We start from the raw sequence: 20,099 nt of genomic DNA, 5'->3' as shown, positions 1-20,099 counted from the left end.
GTAAATAAGTGTCAATAATTACTCTTCACTAAGAAAACTTTCAAATATGCCCAAAGTTTGTCAAAAACTGTAAGTGTGAAAATAAGATAATAAACAAATTTTAAAAAATTGACCTCTTGATTTTGGTAGCAAATAATTTTTAAGAAAGTTTTCTACCTTACATAAGATCAAGGATAAAATATCTATCTTACTACAACATAAATAAAAGTTATATCATAGTATGAAAATACATATGTAATACCGGTAGTAATTTATATCATAAAAATGAAAATATTGAACACCAGAACATAGAATGAACTGTTTACAAAAACAAAACGTGATTGTATAAATATTTCATTCGACACTTTATCATGGAATACTGGTTATAGTATCATTAAAAGGTGAAGATAACGAACAGTGATCAATCTCATAATATCTATAAGGAATACAATTTAGAGTTGGACAAACACGGATCCCCGGATATACCAAAGGTGGGATCAGGTGCCTAAGATGAATAAGCATCCCCTATCGACCTGCCACATCCGCCATGAGCCCTATATCTTGATCAAGTAAACGGAGTAATCCGTAGTCAAAATAAGTGTGTAAAGAACGGCTTAACAATCGGTATGAAACACGTCAGACAGCATTTGACCCAAAGACAGGTTGTATCAGCAAGCTAGATCGTTATAAAGACCATAGAATTTGCGAAATGCTGACTTTAAACGAGACCGTTGAAACCCCTGTCGCATCAGCTTGTTTGTCAGTAGCCCGCCTCAATTTAAAAACCTATCATACGCAGAACATGCTCTTGCGTATCGAATCAGTTGAGAAATATAAACACCATATGCAGGTGATAATGGAATATCAATACATAAATATGGGAAATTGACGATGGAGAAGCCGAAATCATCCCAGTTGTTGTAAAGTTGAGTTGTTAGTTTGCCGTTAATATCCATTTTAAATAAAATATTTAAATACGAAGCGTCTTTGGTATCTTTTACCCCGAGTTCACAAGGATATATCGAATCGACATCTGAATGAAAATGATTATTGTTAATAGATAAAACGTCTTCAATATATCTAAATGTCGGATTTAAAGCGATAACAAGAGGTTTTTTCTTCTGATGTAGAAGTTTTGTATAAACTTCGCTTCATAAGAATATGAAAACAGGTCAGCTACAAAGGAGCACAATTCATGCCCATGGGAATTCCATCAGACCTGATCACCAAAGACTACGAAGGTATGATACCTTTCATAAAGATTTTGATGTCAATTTTTTTGTCAAAGTCAGTGGATTGAAAATTATAAAATTTCCCGTTTGTATGATTTATGCTAAACTTCTCTATCTTTCTTTAAAACTTGAAGTTGAATGACATCACGGTGGTTATTATGTTTTCGACACTTTTAAACGCATGTCATTGGTTCTTAAATGCGCATTGAACATATGCTCCAATTTTATGCTAGAATCTAATACAGATAAGATGAAACGAAAAACTCTATCAAATATGGATATAAATAATATAGTTAGAGAAATATACATAAAATAGTTTTAAAATAGTCTGTCTTTTTACTCACTTTCTTTCCGAAATGATCTGAATGCTGACTACATGACTGCCTTATTAGCATACTGTATTATATAGCTACATATAATTTTCCAGCAATTCTTGGATCTGTCCATATCTAATTACCATTTTACACATGATGAAGCATAATGAATTTAGTCGGGTAGCTCCTTATTCCTATATTCACAGTCGATGAACGCGATTCTAAAACGAACCGACGCCATTGTTTTCTTGCCGATCATGTGAAGAAGACTCACGGAGTTCATGATACAAATAAGACCAACAAAGATGTCCGAGGGTGAAAGGAGTTCATCTGTGATGAAATCAAATAGTTTACGTTGCATTAGTGATTATACATCGCCATTATATATACACAACCCTGTTAGTTGTGAAACAAAATATTGTAGCGGACAGTGTAAGAGGGAACTTATACCGCCACGCTAGTGAGCTAGCTTTTCTGGTGATGTGGTATAGTATCTATCTTGATCACGCAAGTTAAGCAACCGCGAGTGTGATTAGCACTTGGCTGGATGACCGCTAACGTTACAATATATATTTAATTTTCAGTACGCATGTACTTTCGAGAATTGTATGACTTTTCCCCATTGGTTACTTAGTTTCACTTTCTCCATTTGAAGTCGAGGATCACATACCTTTGTTTAAGAAGACATATAAAGAAATTTGTTTTAAACTCAAGAATTTCAATATCAGTTTGTCATGTTTTTATGTATCCTTTTAATTATAGTTCTACGTAGTATTATTTATTCAAGTAAACTACAGGAGTATATTTTGATATATGATATTGTATACTCTTGAGTTTCTATAGATCAGCTCTTATGTTTACCTCAAATATTGCACGCACACAGTGTTTTCAAATGTAATCAATCAATTGTTATGAGTTAAATGGTGGAAAATTGTTATCAATTCACGGCATTACTGCACAAAGGGGAATAACTCTTAGTTTGTAATGCATGGGTATCTTTTACATCCATTTAATCAAAAGATGGATTCCAAGATTGGTGGCTAATTATCAATGACCACTACCATATCAACACATTAAATTGGAATGCAAACAAGTTTGAACGCTCACCGAGTTCTTATCACCTATAAATGCTGCCACTATAACCGTGACTCCTGCATTATATTCCAAGAACAAGAAACTTCTTGAGCATTTTTTCTACTTCCATGTTCAATGGTTTGAACAAACGCGAATCTTCATAAAATGCCAATTTAGGTGCGAACTTGTATGCTAATTTGACAAATTACAAGCCTTTTCATTGCGGGATAGATTTCACAATATTTTCTTAAATATTCCTATTTAACATATAGCATCTCGATCGTGACCCGATTTTTTATATTACTATGAAAAAGTGAAGATAACGAACAGTCTTTGATAACTTCTATAAAGAATACAAAATTAAGAGTATGGCAAACACTGGTCCCTGGACACATCAATAAAATATCTAAGTATGAAGAAGAAATTGACGACTTTGTGGTGTCTTTTATTTCGATTTCACAGGGATATATTGAATGGACATATGAATGAAAGTTATCATTGTTGATAAATAAAACGTCATTGATCTATTTCAATGTCACATTGAAGACCACAGCAAGAGATTTCTTCTTCTCACGTAGTTTTTGAATACATTAAAACGATTCTCTTGGTATGGGTCACTGCCCATTGGTTTAGAAAATATATTTCAACGGTCTCGTTTAAAATCAGCATTTCGCATATTCTATGGTCGTCATAAAGATCTAGTTCGTCAATACAACCTACGTGTATCATTGGGTTAAATGCTGTCTGACTTGTTTCATACCGTCCTTGGCACACTGATGTTCATTTAATAAGGATAACTCTGTTTGTCTGATCAAGATATAGGACTCACGGCGAGTGTGACCAGTCGACAGGGGATGCTTACTCCCCCTAGGCACCTGATTCCACCTCTGGTATATCCAGGGGTCCGTGTTTGCCCAACTCTCTGTTATGTATTGCTTATAGGAGTTATGAGATTGATCACTGTTCGTTATCTTCGTCTTTATATTAACAATAATAACTGTCATTCATATGTCTATTCGATATATCCCTGCGAGTTCGAAATAAAAGACACCACTTAGTCGTCAACTTCTGCTTCATACTTAGATATTTTATTTGAAGTAGATATTAACGGCAAACTAACAAATCAACTGTATGACAAACGGGATGATTTCAGTTTCCCCATCGTCATCTTCCTATATTTATATAGCAATATTCCATTATCACCTGCATATGTTGTTTATATCTCTTGACTGATTCGATACCCAAGAGCTTGTTCTGCGTATGGTCAAGTTTTAAATCGAGGTAAGCTACTAACAAACAAGTTGATCGTAAAGGTGTTTCAACAGTCTCGTTTAAAGTCAGCATTTCGCAAATTCTATGGTCTTTATAACGATCTAGCTTGCCAATATAACCTGTCATTGGATCAAATGCTGTCTGACTTGTTTCATACTGATTGTTAGACCGTTCGTGGCACACTTATTTTGACTACAGATTATTCCGTTTACGTGATCGAGATATAGGGCTCACGGCGGGTGTGACCGGTCGACAGGGGATGCTTACTGCTCCTAGGTACCTGATCCCACCGCTAGTGTGTCCAGGGGTCAGTGTTTGCCCAACTATCAATTTGTATTGCTTATGGCATTTATGAGATTGATAACTGTTCGTTATCTTCACTTTTCATGAGGAGGAAAGTTATCTTTTATATGAGTGCATACGCAGTTCCTAGAGTCTCGTCCCTTGATGTATCTTGTTGACAGACAATCTATATTCTCCTACCTTTTGTAGTTAATTTTCATGAACAGTGACAATCTTATCAATCTCATATAGAATACAAAATTAAGAGTAGAGCAAACACGGATCCATGGACACATTAAAGGTGGGATCGGGTACCTATAGAAGTAAGCATCCTCTATTGACCGGTCACATCCACCGCGAGTCCTCCATCTTGATCAGGTAATCAAAACAATCCGTAGTCTAATAATAATCCTCCTCATCATCATGTACGACTGAAACGATACGCCCCCTTCACGATACGATACGCCATGATTCAATACTTCCAATACGATACAATTTACAGAAGAAACCAATAACAACATTAAAGAAAAATTTAATTTCCAAGATTCACATTAATAATTCTAAAAGCAAAATGTTTCCAAATTGCCAAACGTTAAGATGCATGTTGGCTCTGTAGTTAAGTTTAAACTGATACAGTTCATTATTATTTTCGTAAGACTCAAGGCAAACAATAGTCTGAACGTTATTTGACGCTATTTTGTCCCTCATGCAGGTAAAAATAATCATTAGAAGCCGAACCTGATGTATTTTACTGAATCAGTTAGTAATAAATGTATCGAACAGAAAATCGAGGTAATGAATCGAACATTGAATCGAGGGTTTAAATTGAACAGTATCGATATTTCGGTGAATCGTTTCAGCCCAAAGTCTAAATCAGAATTATAAAAACAGCCTTACATATTGCATTTGAAACAAGTCAGACATCATTCGACCTAACGACAGGTTGTATTTGCAAATAAGATCATTATAACGACCAAAGAATTTGCGAAATGTTGACTTCAAACCAGACTGTTGAAACCCCTGTGACATCAGCTTATTTGTCATGTATTCCAACCTAACAATGTCCTTCACTTTAATTTATTGTTGTGTTGAATTGTTGATCTACATTAAAATGATGAGGGGTGCTGTCCAGACAGTTTGGAACAGCTGAAAGGTGCATATCCCACAGCACCGTTCTTTGATATTTTCTGTAGACACATCTCAGTATACTTGTTCAATAACCAGTATCATCTCAAATATAATTCTCTACATCGTCTGTCCGGGTGAACATTTCCGTATTTGTATTTCTTGTACATTTTGCTATAACGTATATTTTGTCTTCATGTATGTTTAACAATTCATGCTTGTTATATTCATGCCCAGCCCCCAGTGGGACCATGATTGGCACCGTATTTAGTGAACTCGAAATAAAAGACACCACAAAGTATTTCACGTCTGCTTTGTATTGAGATATTTTATTGAAGGCAGATGCTAGCGGCAAACTAACAACTCAACTTTATCACAAACGGCATGACTTTAGCTTCTTTATCATCAGCTTTCAATATTTATGTAGAAATATTCCATTATCACCAGCATATGGTGTTTATGTCTCTCAACTGATTCGATACACAAGAGCATGTTCTGCGTATGATCAGTGTTTAGATTGAGGCAGACTAATGACAAACAAGTTGATGTTACAGGGGGTTCAACAGTCTCGTCTAAAGTCAGCATGTTGCAAATTATATGGTCGTTATAACGATCTAGTTTGCCAATACAACATGCCACTGGGTCAAATGCTGTACCTGATCAAAATATGGGGCTCACGGCTGGGGTGACTTGTCAACAGTGGATGCTTACTCCTCATAGGCACCTGATCCCACCTCTGGTATATGCTAGGGTCCGTGTTTGCTAAACTCTTACTTTTGTATTCCATATAGGAGTTAAGAGATTGATCATTGTTCGTTATCTTCACTTTTTTTTTGGTAACGATGCAGTCCACGCACTTGAAGTTTCGAAAGGCATTGGAGTCTTCGAATCTTAACTCTTGCAAAAGTGCATTATGTTCTCCTAGCACGGTTTTCCTGAATATCCACTGACATGTCCAAACGTTTATTGTCTTCCTCTTTTTGATAAGTGGAAATGGCTGTGCTCAGTAAAACTGTTGTCACCGTCATAATTATATCGTCTTCATCTGATTACGACTAAATAGATTTTTTTCACTCATATTGAGACGTCACCAGCTTCTAAATGCCGATCTCTTGGTGAAGGAGCAATCACTACCTATGTTAACGTCTTAGGTTTGAGGCGGCCATGACACGGGCTGGGCTCGCTATGGACACCATTTCAGCTGAAAAGTTTCAAATTTTATTTTTCCATTTTTATTGTTTACAATTCTTAACTAAAGTATTTCTAATGGTCAACCATCAGTTGTTGAGTTATAAGTGAGATACAGAACTCGCAATTCTTTGTTAAGTAAACAAGACTCGTACCATGTTTTTGTTTACATTCAGTGGCGGGTTTAAGGTATTCCATGTATAATGAAAGGAAAATGAACAATTTTGAAGGATTTAGATCAACTTAAAAGTTTATTTTTAAATAATGATGAAAGTGAAGCAGATGAAATTCACATGACTGGTAAATGATTAGAAGCTGACCTTTTTGCACTTAAGACTTTTTGGAAGAGTCGTTTGCCCTTTGTAAAAATAAGAAAAACCCAATTTTCTAAAAATGTGTGTGGTCATTGATTAATTTTATTTCATATTTTCATAAAAAGAAAGTGTATGCAACTTTCTACCAAGAGATTAGTATGATAATATAACTTGTTTTTAAAATATTGTAATAAAACATGCTTTCCCCCCATATACTTTAATGTTAAATTCTAGGTGAGATAAATCAAGCAGTAAACAAAATTTTGAAAATTCCTATGGTGGATTATTTTCATTTGATGAACCCTTCAAATTGATACCATGATTACAAATATTCCACCATCCATTTATTAGATATGAAATATGGTCATTATACATGTACATTGAATACCTTAAGGGGGCGCAACCGCCCCCCCCCCCCCCCCTCTCATAAAATTTTCAAATTTAAGGTAAATCGTGGTATCTTGTTCAGAAAAATGTACTAAACGATAAAAGAAGCAATAATTTCTTCCACTCTCGGAGAAATAAAGGACAAAATCTTTTGATTTCTTGAATTACTTTATTGGGAAAATTTAATTTTTTCCCCCAAACCCTTAATATTTGCGTCATTTTATTAATTTCACCTTGTTAAAAATGATAGAAAATAGTACAAATGACTAAATAGGAGACATATTTCAAGCCCTATGAAATCTGTAAAATCCAGGAGTTTCCGGGGGCTTTGCCCCCTGGGCCCCCACCAGGGTTTCGCCCTAGACCCCCTGCCTCATAAAGTGGCGCCCCTGTAACCGCAATTCTTGGATCCGCTCCTGACATTTGACTGTTTAATAGAAAAATGCGTGTTTAAAACACAATGAGATGTGCCAAACACTAGAAAATATTTAATTGTGTTTTGAATTCGCTGATAAATTGAAAAAAAAAACTGCTTTAAACGAACCTTTTACTAGTTCATTTAACCTATATAAACAAAAACATGTCACAAGCCTTGTTACTTCTGTATCTTCCATGTTCCTTGACAACTGACATTCAAATTTTGCTGACCTTAGTTAAGCATTCTAAACATCAAAAATCAAAATAAATGAATAAAAATTTTAAAAAATGAAAGTTTTCATGTACCTTTAAAATAGGTAAAAACTAAAATTATATATAATTGTTATAAAGATACACTGAATATAAGTAGATGCCGCACGTTAACACATTTCATGCCTATTTGTGGGATACACTGTATTTACATGTAAGTAGATCCCGCACGTTAACACATCGCATGCCTATTTGTGGGATACACTGTATATATATATGTAAGTAGATCCCGCACGTTAACACATCTCATGCCTATTTGTGGGATACACTGTATATATATATGTAAGTAGATCCCGCACGTTAACACATCTCATGCCTATTTGTGGGATACACTGTATATATATATGTAAGTAGATCCCGCACGTTAACACATCTCATGCCTATTTGTGGGATACACTGTATATATATATGTAAGTAGATCCCGCACGTTAACACATCGCATGCCTATTTGTGGGATACACTGTATATATATATATGTAAGTAGATCCCGCACGTTAACACATCGCATGCCTATTTGTGGGATACACTGTATATATATGTGTAAGTAGATCCCGCACGTTAACACATCTCATGCCTATTTGTGGGATACACTGTATATATATGTGTAAGTAGATCCCGCACGTTAACACATCTCATGCCTATTTGTGGGATACACTGTATTTACATGTAAGTAGATCCCGCACGTTAACACATCTCATGCCTATTTGTGGGATACCTGTATTGTTTTGCCGAACAAGTAAAAAATTATCTTTGCTCTGTTGCAGCAGTCCTACACTCAATGACTTCACGAACATCGATAAGGACCACCAGCCCCAACAAGGTTCACATATTATATATGCACTTTGTTTATTCTGCAGTAGTTCATGCTAATCATGCCTTTCGTCGTCCGTCGGGGTGTTTAAATTTTAAATGATTTTCAATTAACATTCATGAGACCAACGGTTTGTAAAACTCTAAGTGAACATCACAAAAGGCAAATTACTCCCATTACAAGAATAGCAGTATTTCAATTTAAATTGAATGAGGAGGAAATTGGAGAGGCTTAAACTGAAGCGACGAGTATGAATAGGTAGATTTAGGTTTTACAATATTATCTTTTTAGTGATCTGACTCCATTGGAAGTCAGAGATGGCAAAGTCCAATGTTGTTTATATCTTTAAAAGCACTTTTCCATTCACTCCTGCATGTAAATAGTGCAGAATTATGCATGCATGATGGTAATTCAACGTGATCGAGGATTTAACAAGAAAAATACGGTGACTGGCCTGTTCATCAAACACGATTAGAGTCGTCTGCTTCAATCAATACTTGTGTAGTCTGCGTAAGTAAGCAGAAATAAAGGCGAGACCTGGTCCTCAAAAGGAGGAAACTATTTTCTTCATTACTTACCCAAAATTGGAAGACTGAACCTACTGTGAAGGTTACCTTCATTAGACAGAACAAGGTTATTTTCATTGGATACAGAACGGCCGTTGGACCTGTGGATGTTTCTTATACGCTTTAAAGGTAATTTTAATGTTTATTGCATAGCTTACTGCATGTTCATCGAGATCAGTCCTTCACCAACTCCGTAATACAGGGCTGCGTGTGTTGTATGTTTTGATTTATTGTTTTATCATATATACGCTAAATATATACACGTGTGTGTGTGTGTGTGTGTACGCGCGCGCGCGCGCCGGTATTGAAAAAAATTCCAGTTAAGCTTTATACATAGTTCTTTCTACATACATGTAGTTTATACAGCTTATAGAGCATTCTGTAGCGATTACAAATTTACAAGCGTTATTGTTCCCGATAACTCTGCATACTGCAAAAGGTAATCGATGATAAGGAAATGTTTGTGCAAAACGTGCAAGATCTTTTGTACTTTTGTTCCAGGTATTAGCACACCTGTGCACGTTGAGACGTCTCAGAGAAACCTACAACAGAACATTCCATCATAATCACACGTACAGAGAACTCAGGTGTGTTATCCCAGCTCAGGTTCAATATTAAAATCTTACTTGTAAATAGCGGTGACATAATCTTGCTACCATGAAGTTTTCATTTACAGAAGAGTTTTATTGCTAAAAAAATGTGTTTCTTCTTTTGTATCTGCCACTAAGTCACAACACAAACAGTCTCTGTGTAGATCACCGTGTTTCTTGCAATGAATAGTATGCAAATAATACGAGCTTGTAGTTTTGATTCCAATATATACGCTATATACTATTAAGAAGTTCACAACATCCAAATCTGTCTCTCCTGATATTCATTTCTGACAATCAGACAAACCTTCTGATATTCATTTCTGACAATCAGACAAACACACGTTAACCTATGACATTCCTTTCTTGACGATTTCTGTAATCAATAATTTGTTGGTTATATGTTCACACACACACACACACACACACACACACACACACACACACACACACACAGAGAGAGAGAGAGAGAGAGAGAGAGAGAGAGAGAGAGAGAGAGAGAGTGATGCTATGATTGACATACAACGTTAATGGTTTACTGTCGTGATTTAGACCAACTGATAACTAATAAGGATGGTATTGATTAAAAGAATTTCTAATTAATTCGGATCACGTGATAAATCAATCAGCCTACTACAGGCATTCACAGAATATATTTTCGCTGCATTAATTTTAATAGATCTCATATTGAATCTTTATTTAACATTGTCTTTGAAAATCAGTTGGACCGGCTTTTACAGGAACTATTTTTCAGACAGGTGCGTGTTTGATGCCAGTTTACAATGGAGCTTTATACCAAAGAAAGTTTCAGAAACCGAGATCTCCTGGAAGTTGTCATACAAAAGAAAGAGGATAATAAGAACAATCATGACATTGTGGAAAAACAAAAGGAACAAATTTTGAATACGCGCAGAACACCGGAAGTAGTCAGTAGACCATCAAGTAGAATGTCTTCCAAGCAAACCTCTATACAGACTGAACAAAAAACAAAAGAAAATAACTTTTTAACACAGCCAGAAAACATTGCCAAAAACAACGTGTCACAGACAATTCAAAGTATGGCAATCTTGTGTTTATCTTCTTCCGTTGTCTTACTATTGGATATTTATATTTTCCTCATTGGAACTGGCGATGTTCCTGAGAGTGGATTTCGGAACGGTAGTTTGCTGACGTCAGCCAGTCAGTATGAGGATGTGACGGAAGTATTCACAGCTTTCTCAACTCTTGTGATAATTCTGTCGGCAAACTGTGTGTTAGTGTGTTCTATGCAATGTTTTATAGCTTCTAAAGTCATTAAAACCGTCGATGGTCCGGAGAGGTAAGTGCTGTGCTGTAATTCATGAGAGTGTTCGAAATGTTGTCCCGTCATTGTTATAATAACTGGATGCATTTATTTATTTACTTTGTATTGCAGGGCCATGAAATATTTCCGTGAATGTTCCAGCAGCAGACTGGTGGCAGTTGTTGGTTTTTTCATCTCATTTCCAGTTTTTCTCTTAAGTATGTCAAACTGTATGCAATGCTGTCTTATTTAGGGAAGAAATAACAAGGCGGTTTGTTTTATGGAGATATACAGACAATGGAAACATGGCGCAAGCCGATTCAAACAAAAACTTCCACATATACTTCATCAACAAATCAAACTACCTAGATATTTATTACTTATAATTTGTCTGGTAATATATAGGTTTAAATTTCACGTTCATAGGTCAGTGCTTTTATCCTGAAATATACACTAAAAAGTGTAAGTTTAGTACTGACAAATATAAATATTGTGCAATCAAAGCAAACTGAGGTCAATAAAGTTTACTACTTTACATTATCTTATTTGTAAGTTGATTTTTTTCAGCTTTAATGTTGTGTGTAGTGTTACGTTTAAAACGGACCCCTGCTGTAACTGCCGTGGTGGTGCTCATCTTTGGGACAATACTGGGCTTATTGTGTATGGTGCAGAACATATACCACTGGTATGACGAAATGTCTAGTGCTTCACGAGGACTTCCGGCGTACGAAGATAGCAACAAAGACGAGGACGTCAACAGGGATCTCAATACTCTTGTGTAGGAAACCATATTCCACAGGTTCCACAAAGTCGAAAGTTAACCAGTGGCGTAGCTTCCATTGAGGCAACCGAGTCAGCTGCCTCGGTAAAAAAAACCCCACCTTTTACGTTGTTAAAATGTCGATAGCTTCTGGGGGGCTGCGCCCCCCAGACCCCCTGCCTCGGTAATATTCGAACCCAAGGTACGCCTATGTTAACGCTACGGAATCAGGATTAGACCAGGAATATATTTGCAATTGCACTCGTTTTTTTTAAATTCGTGTGATCAACAACAAGATGGAAATCAAAGGGTGATGCGGAGTGAGTGTGTTAAATGTTGTATATTAACTTTACATCCGGTGCAAATCAGTTGTTATTGTTTGAACACTGTGATTCTACTTCTTGTGCTTGACAATACAGAGGATTATAAAAATCAGTAAATATTTTGTGGTCATTGTTGTTTTATCAGTATATAGATATCTGTTTAGTGGAAACAGTTTCATTTATATAAATACTGCTAGATAGAGACAAGGTACACTTGATTATGGTTCCAAGATAGAGGAAAACCGCTTAGACCCAGTACAATGTAGCGAGAGTGCATGTAGGTCTCGGGATTCAAGATTACCAAGGAAGTTGTGCGTGTCATATCAGTGATTATACAGTGTAGTTTTGGGATATGTTTCGCACAATTATAAACATTTCATTCCATTGATTTAAAGGACCATCAGCGTAAATGGATTATTTTTATACAAACAACAAAAAACTGAACTCTTGTAAAACATAATACATTCATAATCAAATATTACTCACAAAAGTCATAGTAGAGAAAATGTAAAGCACCTTTCATAATTTAGAACAAAAACAACAATAGAAAACCGAGATCATCCCGTGGTACATCATAATTTTGGCTTAACAGTTTTAAGTTGTATATTGTAAGATCTTATAATCATCAGAACAATAAATGTATAGGAAAAAATTACTACACCCAGAGATCCAAAAACAATGCCGATCACCACCTCCATGTCTATGCACGTGCTCGAATCTGAAATATTTAAACAAGGTTTAGATATCTAATTTCCTACCTTGAACATACTTAGGTTTCTTTTTCTTTGTTGTGTAATGCACTACCCATTTTCCTTACTTTTTGATATAGTTTTCAGAACGGTGGACGTTGTCTGTGTTGGTTCTGTCGTCTGTGCTGTAGTGGTTGTCTCAGTCACATTCGATTTGTATTTTATAAGGAAACCATGACGTCCTACACTACTGTCACTAACAAATGAAATCAAGACCGATGACCCCGAGGACGTGAAGGTGAAGGGAGCCACCTTTGGGTACTGAGAACACACGGTGCTGATCACATTATTGTCACAACGGTCGTCTCCTAAAACGATTTCAAGAAAAAACTTGGAAAATTGTTCATTATTGACGCTCTTAAAATGAAACACAATAGTCGCCAGGTTACAGTCTGACAAATTTGACCTTTTCCTAACTTTGACCTCGGTCATTTAGCTTAAGAAGTTTTGAAGTTCCTATCTTGTATGGCTTAAAAAGTTAAGATCAAGGTTAAAGTTTTATAAAAGAGATGTAGAGAAATTCGGACAGCCCAAAAAACAATATATGCACACCAATCTTCGATATCAAGAGCATAACGAATAGGTGATTTCGAGCAGTGTATTACTGACCGTCGTTTATGGCGTATTTGTCGTAGCTGCATTGACCTGGGATGTCGTCCTCTATATCAGAAAACACTACGTTTAGGTCCACACTTCCGGAGGTGCTGGTGATCACCCATCGACAATTCTGAGCACTGTAAAACGATGGTATAAAAAGAAGCATCAAACAATGTGATTACAATTGTCAAAATATTGTCAACAACATTTAAAAATTTGATGTACTTGTTGTATAAGCCTGGGAAATTTGGACTTGAGAGAATCTGGATGGCGTCAGTTGCGGGTAAAGCCTGCGTGGAGGTACATCCGGTCCCAGCTACAAAGTGACGTAAAAAAAAAAACACACGTTGTTTTACATGTAGTAAGATGAGGACTGAAAATGGCATTCTTTAAACCGTTTTGAGAACGGATAGCACAAGAGTTATTGGAATTTTTTCCTTCAGATTTACCTCATGAATATTATGTTTCACAGTAATGCTAAATAATGGTTGTTAGTATAGAATGTGAGGTACCGATATTCTATTTACATGCACAATGTTTTATCTAAATTAGTTATCATACAATAGTCTTTGGCTGCAAGGAACTCCATTTTGAATCCGGCTTTCTGCACGCTGGCGTCCGTCACCATGCGTATATAGGTGTATCGCTGCGTTGTTGAATAGTGTGAAGGTGAGGCTGGTGTTCCGCATTTGTTGTTCGCAAGGGCAGAAGCGGACGCAGAATTTCCTGTAAGAAATATACCACCCATTGGTGAACATTCTGCTATATTTTATATCCTAATCCGGAGTTATAAATCAATTGAAGAAAAAAAATGATAAAAGGGAAAACTTCATACGCCATTCGTCTACTACCATTTGCCCATCCAAGTTGAAAATACACCACACCCATTTACACTGTGTAACAAACACCTACATGTACATTGTAGCGTACAGTACGATGGTGTAAGCATAAATCAAGAGCACCCACCTTTATTTTCATAAATCAACAATTTAACCCTACTTAGACTGTTTTACCCCACCTAAGGTACATGCTCATACAAGTGATATCAATGTTTGGGAAATTCTTTTAACATTTTCTTCTCTTTTTCTGGATTGGCTTCTGGGGTGTGATCTAACAAAAGCGGTTGTAACCCGGTGAGCTAATAAGCCACATCTACTGACGAGCCCGCAAGGCGAAAGCGCTATAGATAAAAGTTTGAGTATTGGATTTTATTTTTTGACTTTATATATATATATATAAATTATCATGGTTTCTAATTTTTCCCCCCCCCCATAAATTCAAGGTTATCTTATCAGTTAAAGGAAGTGAACATGAAAAAAATATTTGTTGCATAATAAACTTAAAAGACCTCCTGAAACTGAATAGTGTGGCCTAAATCTAATTTGCTTGTTTCTATTACGAGATTTGATCAATTGAACACTCTAAGTTAAAGGTTTATGGAGGTCATCCATTATTTCCCAGTATGCATCTGTACTCTGACGTAGATGAGACACATTGCTGTTGACTGGGTCACTGTTATACAGCAGAAAAAGTTTATGGATTCATATTACAATTGATGGATAAGGTTTTGGAGCAAAAAGAATTGAAATCAAATCTAATTACAATGCATTAAGAAAAAGAAGAAAACACTCCCACAAAATATTTCCAGCTCCTCTAACTTCTGAACTTACTCAGTACACTGTATGTTTCAAGTTTCCATATCAATTAATTTCATTAGATTTTAAATATTAAGGTGACTGTGTCATAAAAATATTGCAACATAGGCATGTAACTTATATACTTTATAACAATTTATGTACATGGACCACAGATAAATTTTGGAGATTCAATTTACAATTATATTCTTTATTGACATTAAAAAATACTTATTTACTAATATTTAGATTCTCTATCAGAGTCTGATGTTTTTTTTAAAGAAATCCTACATAATTGCAGTGCTCTGTAGGAAATGCTCCCTTAATTTATGTCACAACAATTAAATGAGGGTAAAACTACTCTGATTTTCCCCCCCAAGAGGCTGACTGCGTTTAACCTAGTTGATAAACTGTCTGTAGGCCATAAATCTTGATAGCATGCATGTCTGCAACAGAATTGTTACTGTATTCTATCACATGTGTTGGAAATGTTTACACACAAATGCCATGTTGTGTTAAGATTTTAATACATGCACTCTAAAAATGGTGTTTAGATCCTAAACACAAAGTTAAACACATTTCTTGTGTACAGTTTTGAACGCGTTCTAAATCTAAACATGTTTAACACTTTTTGTGTTTAGGTTTTAAACATGTTTAACACTTTTTACGTTTAGGTTTTGAACATGTTCAATCCAATGTGTTTAGGTTTTTAACACTGTTTAAATCTCTTTGTGTTTAGGTTTGGAACATGTCTAACTAATTGTGTTTAGGTTTTGAACATGTTCAATCCAATGTGTTTAGGTTTTTAACATGTTTAAATCTCTTTGTGTTTAGGTTTGGAACATGTCTAACTAATTGTGTTTAGGTTTTGAACATGTTTAATTCTTTTTATGTTTAGGTGTAGAACATGTTTAACCCTTATTATGTTTAGGTTTTAAACATGTTTACCCTTATTGTGTTTAGGTTTTGAACACGTTTACCTCTTTTGTGTTTAGGTTTTGAACATGTTTAGTTCTCCTTGTATTTAGGTTTTGACTTTGTCTCAATTACAAAATGATTTGCTAACCTTCTATTTAAAACTCAATCCACAGCATTAAAGAGTCTTAAATAGTAGCTTTCTCTTCTATTATAGGAGAATAACATTGCAAAATCTAGCAAGAATATCCCTTGTATTACAAACTGTGTCTATGGGATCCATGATGTTTCAAATCGAACAATGCGGGTTTGCGCGGTTCTTCTCAAATTACATTGCAAGTCCGATAACTCTATTTCTATATTCTAATTGCCGAAACAACACGGTTGACATTTCCGCGATACATGTTAAAGACAAAACCATTAAAAGTCACTTATGCACATATAAGAAGTAAACTATACATGGTTAAATATCACCCCACAAGTACAATTTCAGCAATTTTTTTGTCTTTGATACATGTATGCTAGTTTTCGCATAACAGGCACTGTCACATGTTGAATTTTAAAAAAAAAAAGGGGGGGGGGGGCATCAATTGCAACTGATGTTCTCTTTCACAAGATTTAAATGAATTTTGTTCCAATGCAAAATAAGAGTGATGCATTGGTTTAAATTTACACTAAAGGCACGTCTAATACCAGAGACAATGAATTACACTTTTTTTTTTTAAAAATTCAATATGTATGTGTCCAGACCTGTTCAAGTTGAAAAGGAATTCCAGATCAAAATTTTCTGGATACTCCTATAAACTCTGCTCATTTCCAACAGGAAAGGGTTGAAGCCCATAGACGGCTCTTCTAATGGTTCCATCAATTTTGGATATCGACCTCGACAGTGTATACTTGCAATACGGCGTATGATGTACACTATGGTCACTATCGGGGCCTGGTACACTATAGCAGTTTGAAGTATGGCAATTCTGACATGCAATTTTTTCTGCACTTCGAATTTCATTTACAGAAGACAGGAATATTCTACATGAAGACTGTAAAACTAATGTCAACAATGTTACTAAGCTTATCATGTTCAAAACCTAAACGCATAGACGTTTAGGATTGTGTTTAGACGTTTAGGATTGTGTTTAGCATGTTATTTTGTGTTTAGATACTGTATTTTTGCATATCTAAACATGTTTTCAGTCTGAACATGTTTAGGGTAGAACATGTTTATTACACTTCGCGTTTAGGATATAAGCACAATCCTAAACACGTTTAGACCTAAACACGTTTAAAAAGTGTTCCAAACCTAAACATTGTTTTTAGAGTGTGTGAATACAGAAGGTATTTTTCATTTTCGTGTTTTTCTTATTTGTTTAATAAGTTGTTATCCAGGTCCTCTGAGACCCTTCACTGGATACGTATTAAATTCATGGATAAATGTAAGCTGTATCAATTATAACAGGACTTCGACACACAGTGTTAAAATATGGGTGTAGAGAACTGCACTATAAGTGTATATTTATGCAATCTAACTGACACAGAATATTCAAACTCATGACAACAAAGACACCCCTTGAATGTACATAGTTACATTGTACAATTTCCACAAGCATATCAATCAAGGAAAATTCCTCTCTCATTAAAATCAACTGCTGGTGAAGAAGCATTATTCTGAGAAACAATTTCAACCTGATATCCCATATCTAATTCACTCTCTGCTGATGACATTTTAACGTTGATGCTTACAATGTGCCAAAAATACACACATTGTGTCCTACTGATGTCAGCATCAGTGCTGCCCTCTAGTAGATGCTAAGAGATAACCCAGCAGGGAGGTAATATTTTTGCAATATGGCAGCTCCCAAGGATTGAAAAGATTAGTTAATCTTTATAAAATATCTCCCTACTGAAGAAAGCTACATCTTAGTGATTTTCAGAATTCATTATATACATCAAAAATGACAAATCTAAACCCTTTGTCACATTTTCATGTTCACTTCCTTTAAAGATACTTTGCAATGAATGTGAATTGTCCCTATTGGCTATATTTCAAGAATTATTTTTTGAAAATTGAAAATAAATATCAAATTTTAAAAGATGTATGTTATATTTCATTTCAAACATCATATTTTCTTTCTTGTCATTATGATAGGAACTTACACAGGGACTGATGAAATTATCTGCATTCCAAAAAGAAGAAGAAATAAATTCTTTAAAACAAATTCAACAAAAAAAAAAAAAAAAAGAACCCATCCTCTTCTGGAATGCAAAGCGTGGGCTCTATATTTATTCACCAAAGATATAGTCAAATATTGACCAGATATTTATGTAATGCAAACACTTCTATTAACCCTGAATTTAATTTGAGTGTGTTTTACACATCGAATAACAAGGAAGAGATAACTTGAGTACATTTTTAACTTTCGTGGCTTCTCTTTAACCTGTAAGACGTGCGACAATGTCTGTAAGGTAGTTCTTTAGTTCCTTACCGTCGTAGATGTCAATCTGATCTCCTGGACACGCCGTGTCAAACGTCAGGAATAATAAGAGACGAAGATCATCCGCCCCCGAATCAATCCGCCACCAACAATCCATGTCACTAAAATCAAAATCTATTTCAAACATCTATAATCTTTTTAATGATCAATGGAATTACGCTTTATACAACCAATGCATAGTATAAAAACACTTGTCATTTTGTGTTGTTTGATATTTCATGGATCCGCCTACCTAATGTAGGATCCACTCCCCTCGTTGTACCCCACTGAAGTAAATGACCGCCAGCTGGAGTCGGCGGATAGCTCCTGAGTCACCACGTCACACAAGGAGAGAACCGGTCCTATGAAAAGAAAAGGTTTCAGTTTTGCATGTGAACTTTTTTCATTAAATAAAAAAATCAAATGAGCAGGCTTATTCGATACTTTACAACACTATAAATGTGCGATATATATATATAGTATTTTCCCCATAAAGATAATCTAAAAAATTATAATAAATAATATAAATAGAATATGACAGTCAGCTTACCGAACATGAATGTAAATTCCACTACTATCCACATAAACACTTTCCTTTGCGACGCCTAGAAAACAGAAACAAGACAAGTTTTATAATTTGTAATTTACTTTTTGGTTCCAAAATTGAAGTACAAAATCGATATACATGCTATGGTCTGTACTTACCTCCTGCATGTTGATTTCACTCTCTGTGGAAAATTAAAGCAAGATGTCTCATCTGATGTAAAAGATGAAACGGGAAAATAAATGTGTAAATTTGTAAATGTGTGGACATTTTGATCCATACATCTGGTAAATTGATTATTTTCCATTCAAAATATTTAGCCTGCAGTATTAATTTAGACCTTTCATGAACTTAATTTAAACGAAGAAATGACGGTTTTGTAGCACCATTTTTCGGTCAGTCGCCCATGATCACAAGATTTTGCATTCTGTTTTCCTATTAGAAAATGTCCTATTATATCCCAAGAAAAGTAAAAGAACCTAATATTTTTGTCATGCTAGAAAAATGACATCTAAATGCGGTAAATTTATATATAGAGAAAGGTTAATTTGAGATCGTAAATAACAATAAAACTGTATTCTGTCGTTTCTAATTTTATCTACATTTTAAAGATTAATGTTGTAATTCATTTGGGGGAGAAAAACCATGGCCATCATTTTAAAAAATAGATTTACATGCCTGTCATCATTTTTTTTTTTTTACATTTACTTACCTGTCCGTATCTAACCCTTTGCGTGACTTGTGATCATCTCGCCACTATCAGCCTCAGAACAGGTATGACCGTCTTATACAGCACTGTCAACAATCTCACTACCTCCAGGTACTGGATGACGGAATGGGTTTTTAAATTCTCAATTGTTTTATCAACAAAAATTATCAATTAGTAGATCTTCGTACATGTCGGGTTACATTTCTTCAGAAACTTCTGACAAGAAAGGTCGGCTTTGTGTATGGATAGTCGTTAGAATCTAGGTTGCCTATTCGCAGAATAAATTGTTAATAA

The 20,099-nt window shown here is 35.2% G+C and overlaps 2 protein-coding genes and 1 long non-coding RNA gene across 6 annotated transcripts; 1 reads left to right on the top strand and 2 right to left on the bottom strand.

The window, feature by feature from the left end:
- Nucleotides 1-8,755: 8,755 nt before the first annotated feature.
- On the top strand, nt 8,756-12,305 carry LOC125652140 (uncharacterized). Of its 4 annotated transcripts, none has more exons than XM_048881122.2 (5): nt 8,756-9,360; nt 9,733-9,818; nt 10,576-11,139; nt 11,236-11,321; nt 11,671-12,305. In XM_048881122.2, exons 3-5 carry the CDS (start codon nt 10,604-10,606, stop codon nt 11,883-11,885), a joined length of 837 nt encoding a protein of 278 aa, XP_048737079.1. In that variant the 5' UTR covers nt 8,756-9,360; nt 9,733-9,818; nt 10,576-10,603; the 3' UTR covers nt 11,886-12,305. The 4 variants fall into 4 exon arrangements, with proteins under 4 accessions (XP_048737079.1, XP_048737083.1, XP_048737080.1 ...); XM_048881123.2 differs by having other exon boundaries at nt 8,809-9,360; nt 10,580-11,139; XM_048881126.2 differs by lacking the exon at nt 9,733-9,818 and having other exon boundaries at nt 8,808-9,360; nt 10,580-11,139.
- On the bottom strand, nt 9,554-9,970 carry LOC130054745 (uncharacterized). The gene is made up of 2 exons (XR_008803054.1): nt 9,858-9,970; nt 9,554-9,773 (listed from the first exon to the last, which is right to left on the bottom strand). It is a non-coding gene; the product is annotated as an uncharacterized LOC130054745 (long non-coding RNA).
- A 326-nt stretch (nt 12,306-12,631) lies between the features above and the next one.
- Nucleotides 12,632-19,936, bottom strand: LOC125652139 (deleted in malignant brain tumors 1 protein-like). The gene is made up of 10 exons (XM_048881120.2): nt 19,809-19,936; nt 19,258-19,309; nt 19,103-19,157; nt 18,806-18,914; nt 18,565-18,674; nt 14,094-14,258; nt 13,758-13,848; nt 13,545-13,669; nt 13,004-13,243; nt 12,632-12,904 (listed from the first exon to the last, which is right to left on the bottom strand). Exons 2-10 carry the CDS (start codon nt 19,264-19,266, stop codon nt 12,759-12,761), a joined length of 1,050 nt encoding a protein of 349 aa, XP_048737077.2. The 5' UTR covers nt 19,267-19,309; nt 19,809-19,936; the 3' UTR covers nt 12,632-12,758.
- Nucleotides 19,937-20,099: the final 163 nt, after the last annotated feature.

This window comes from Ostrea edulis, chromosome 5, assembly GCF_947568905.1.
Source record: "Ostrea edulis chromosome 5, xbOstEdul1.1, whole genome shotgun sequence".
NCBI classification, from domain to species: domain Eukaryota; kingdom Metazoa; phylum Mollusca; class Bivalvia; order Ostreida; family Ostreidae; genus Ostrea; species Ostrea edulis.
Note: the sequence above shows the minus strand (reverse complement) of the source record. Positions and strands in the feature narration are given on the sequence as shown.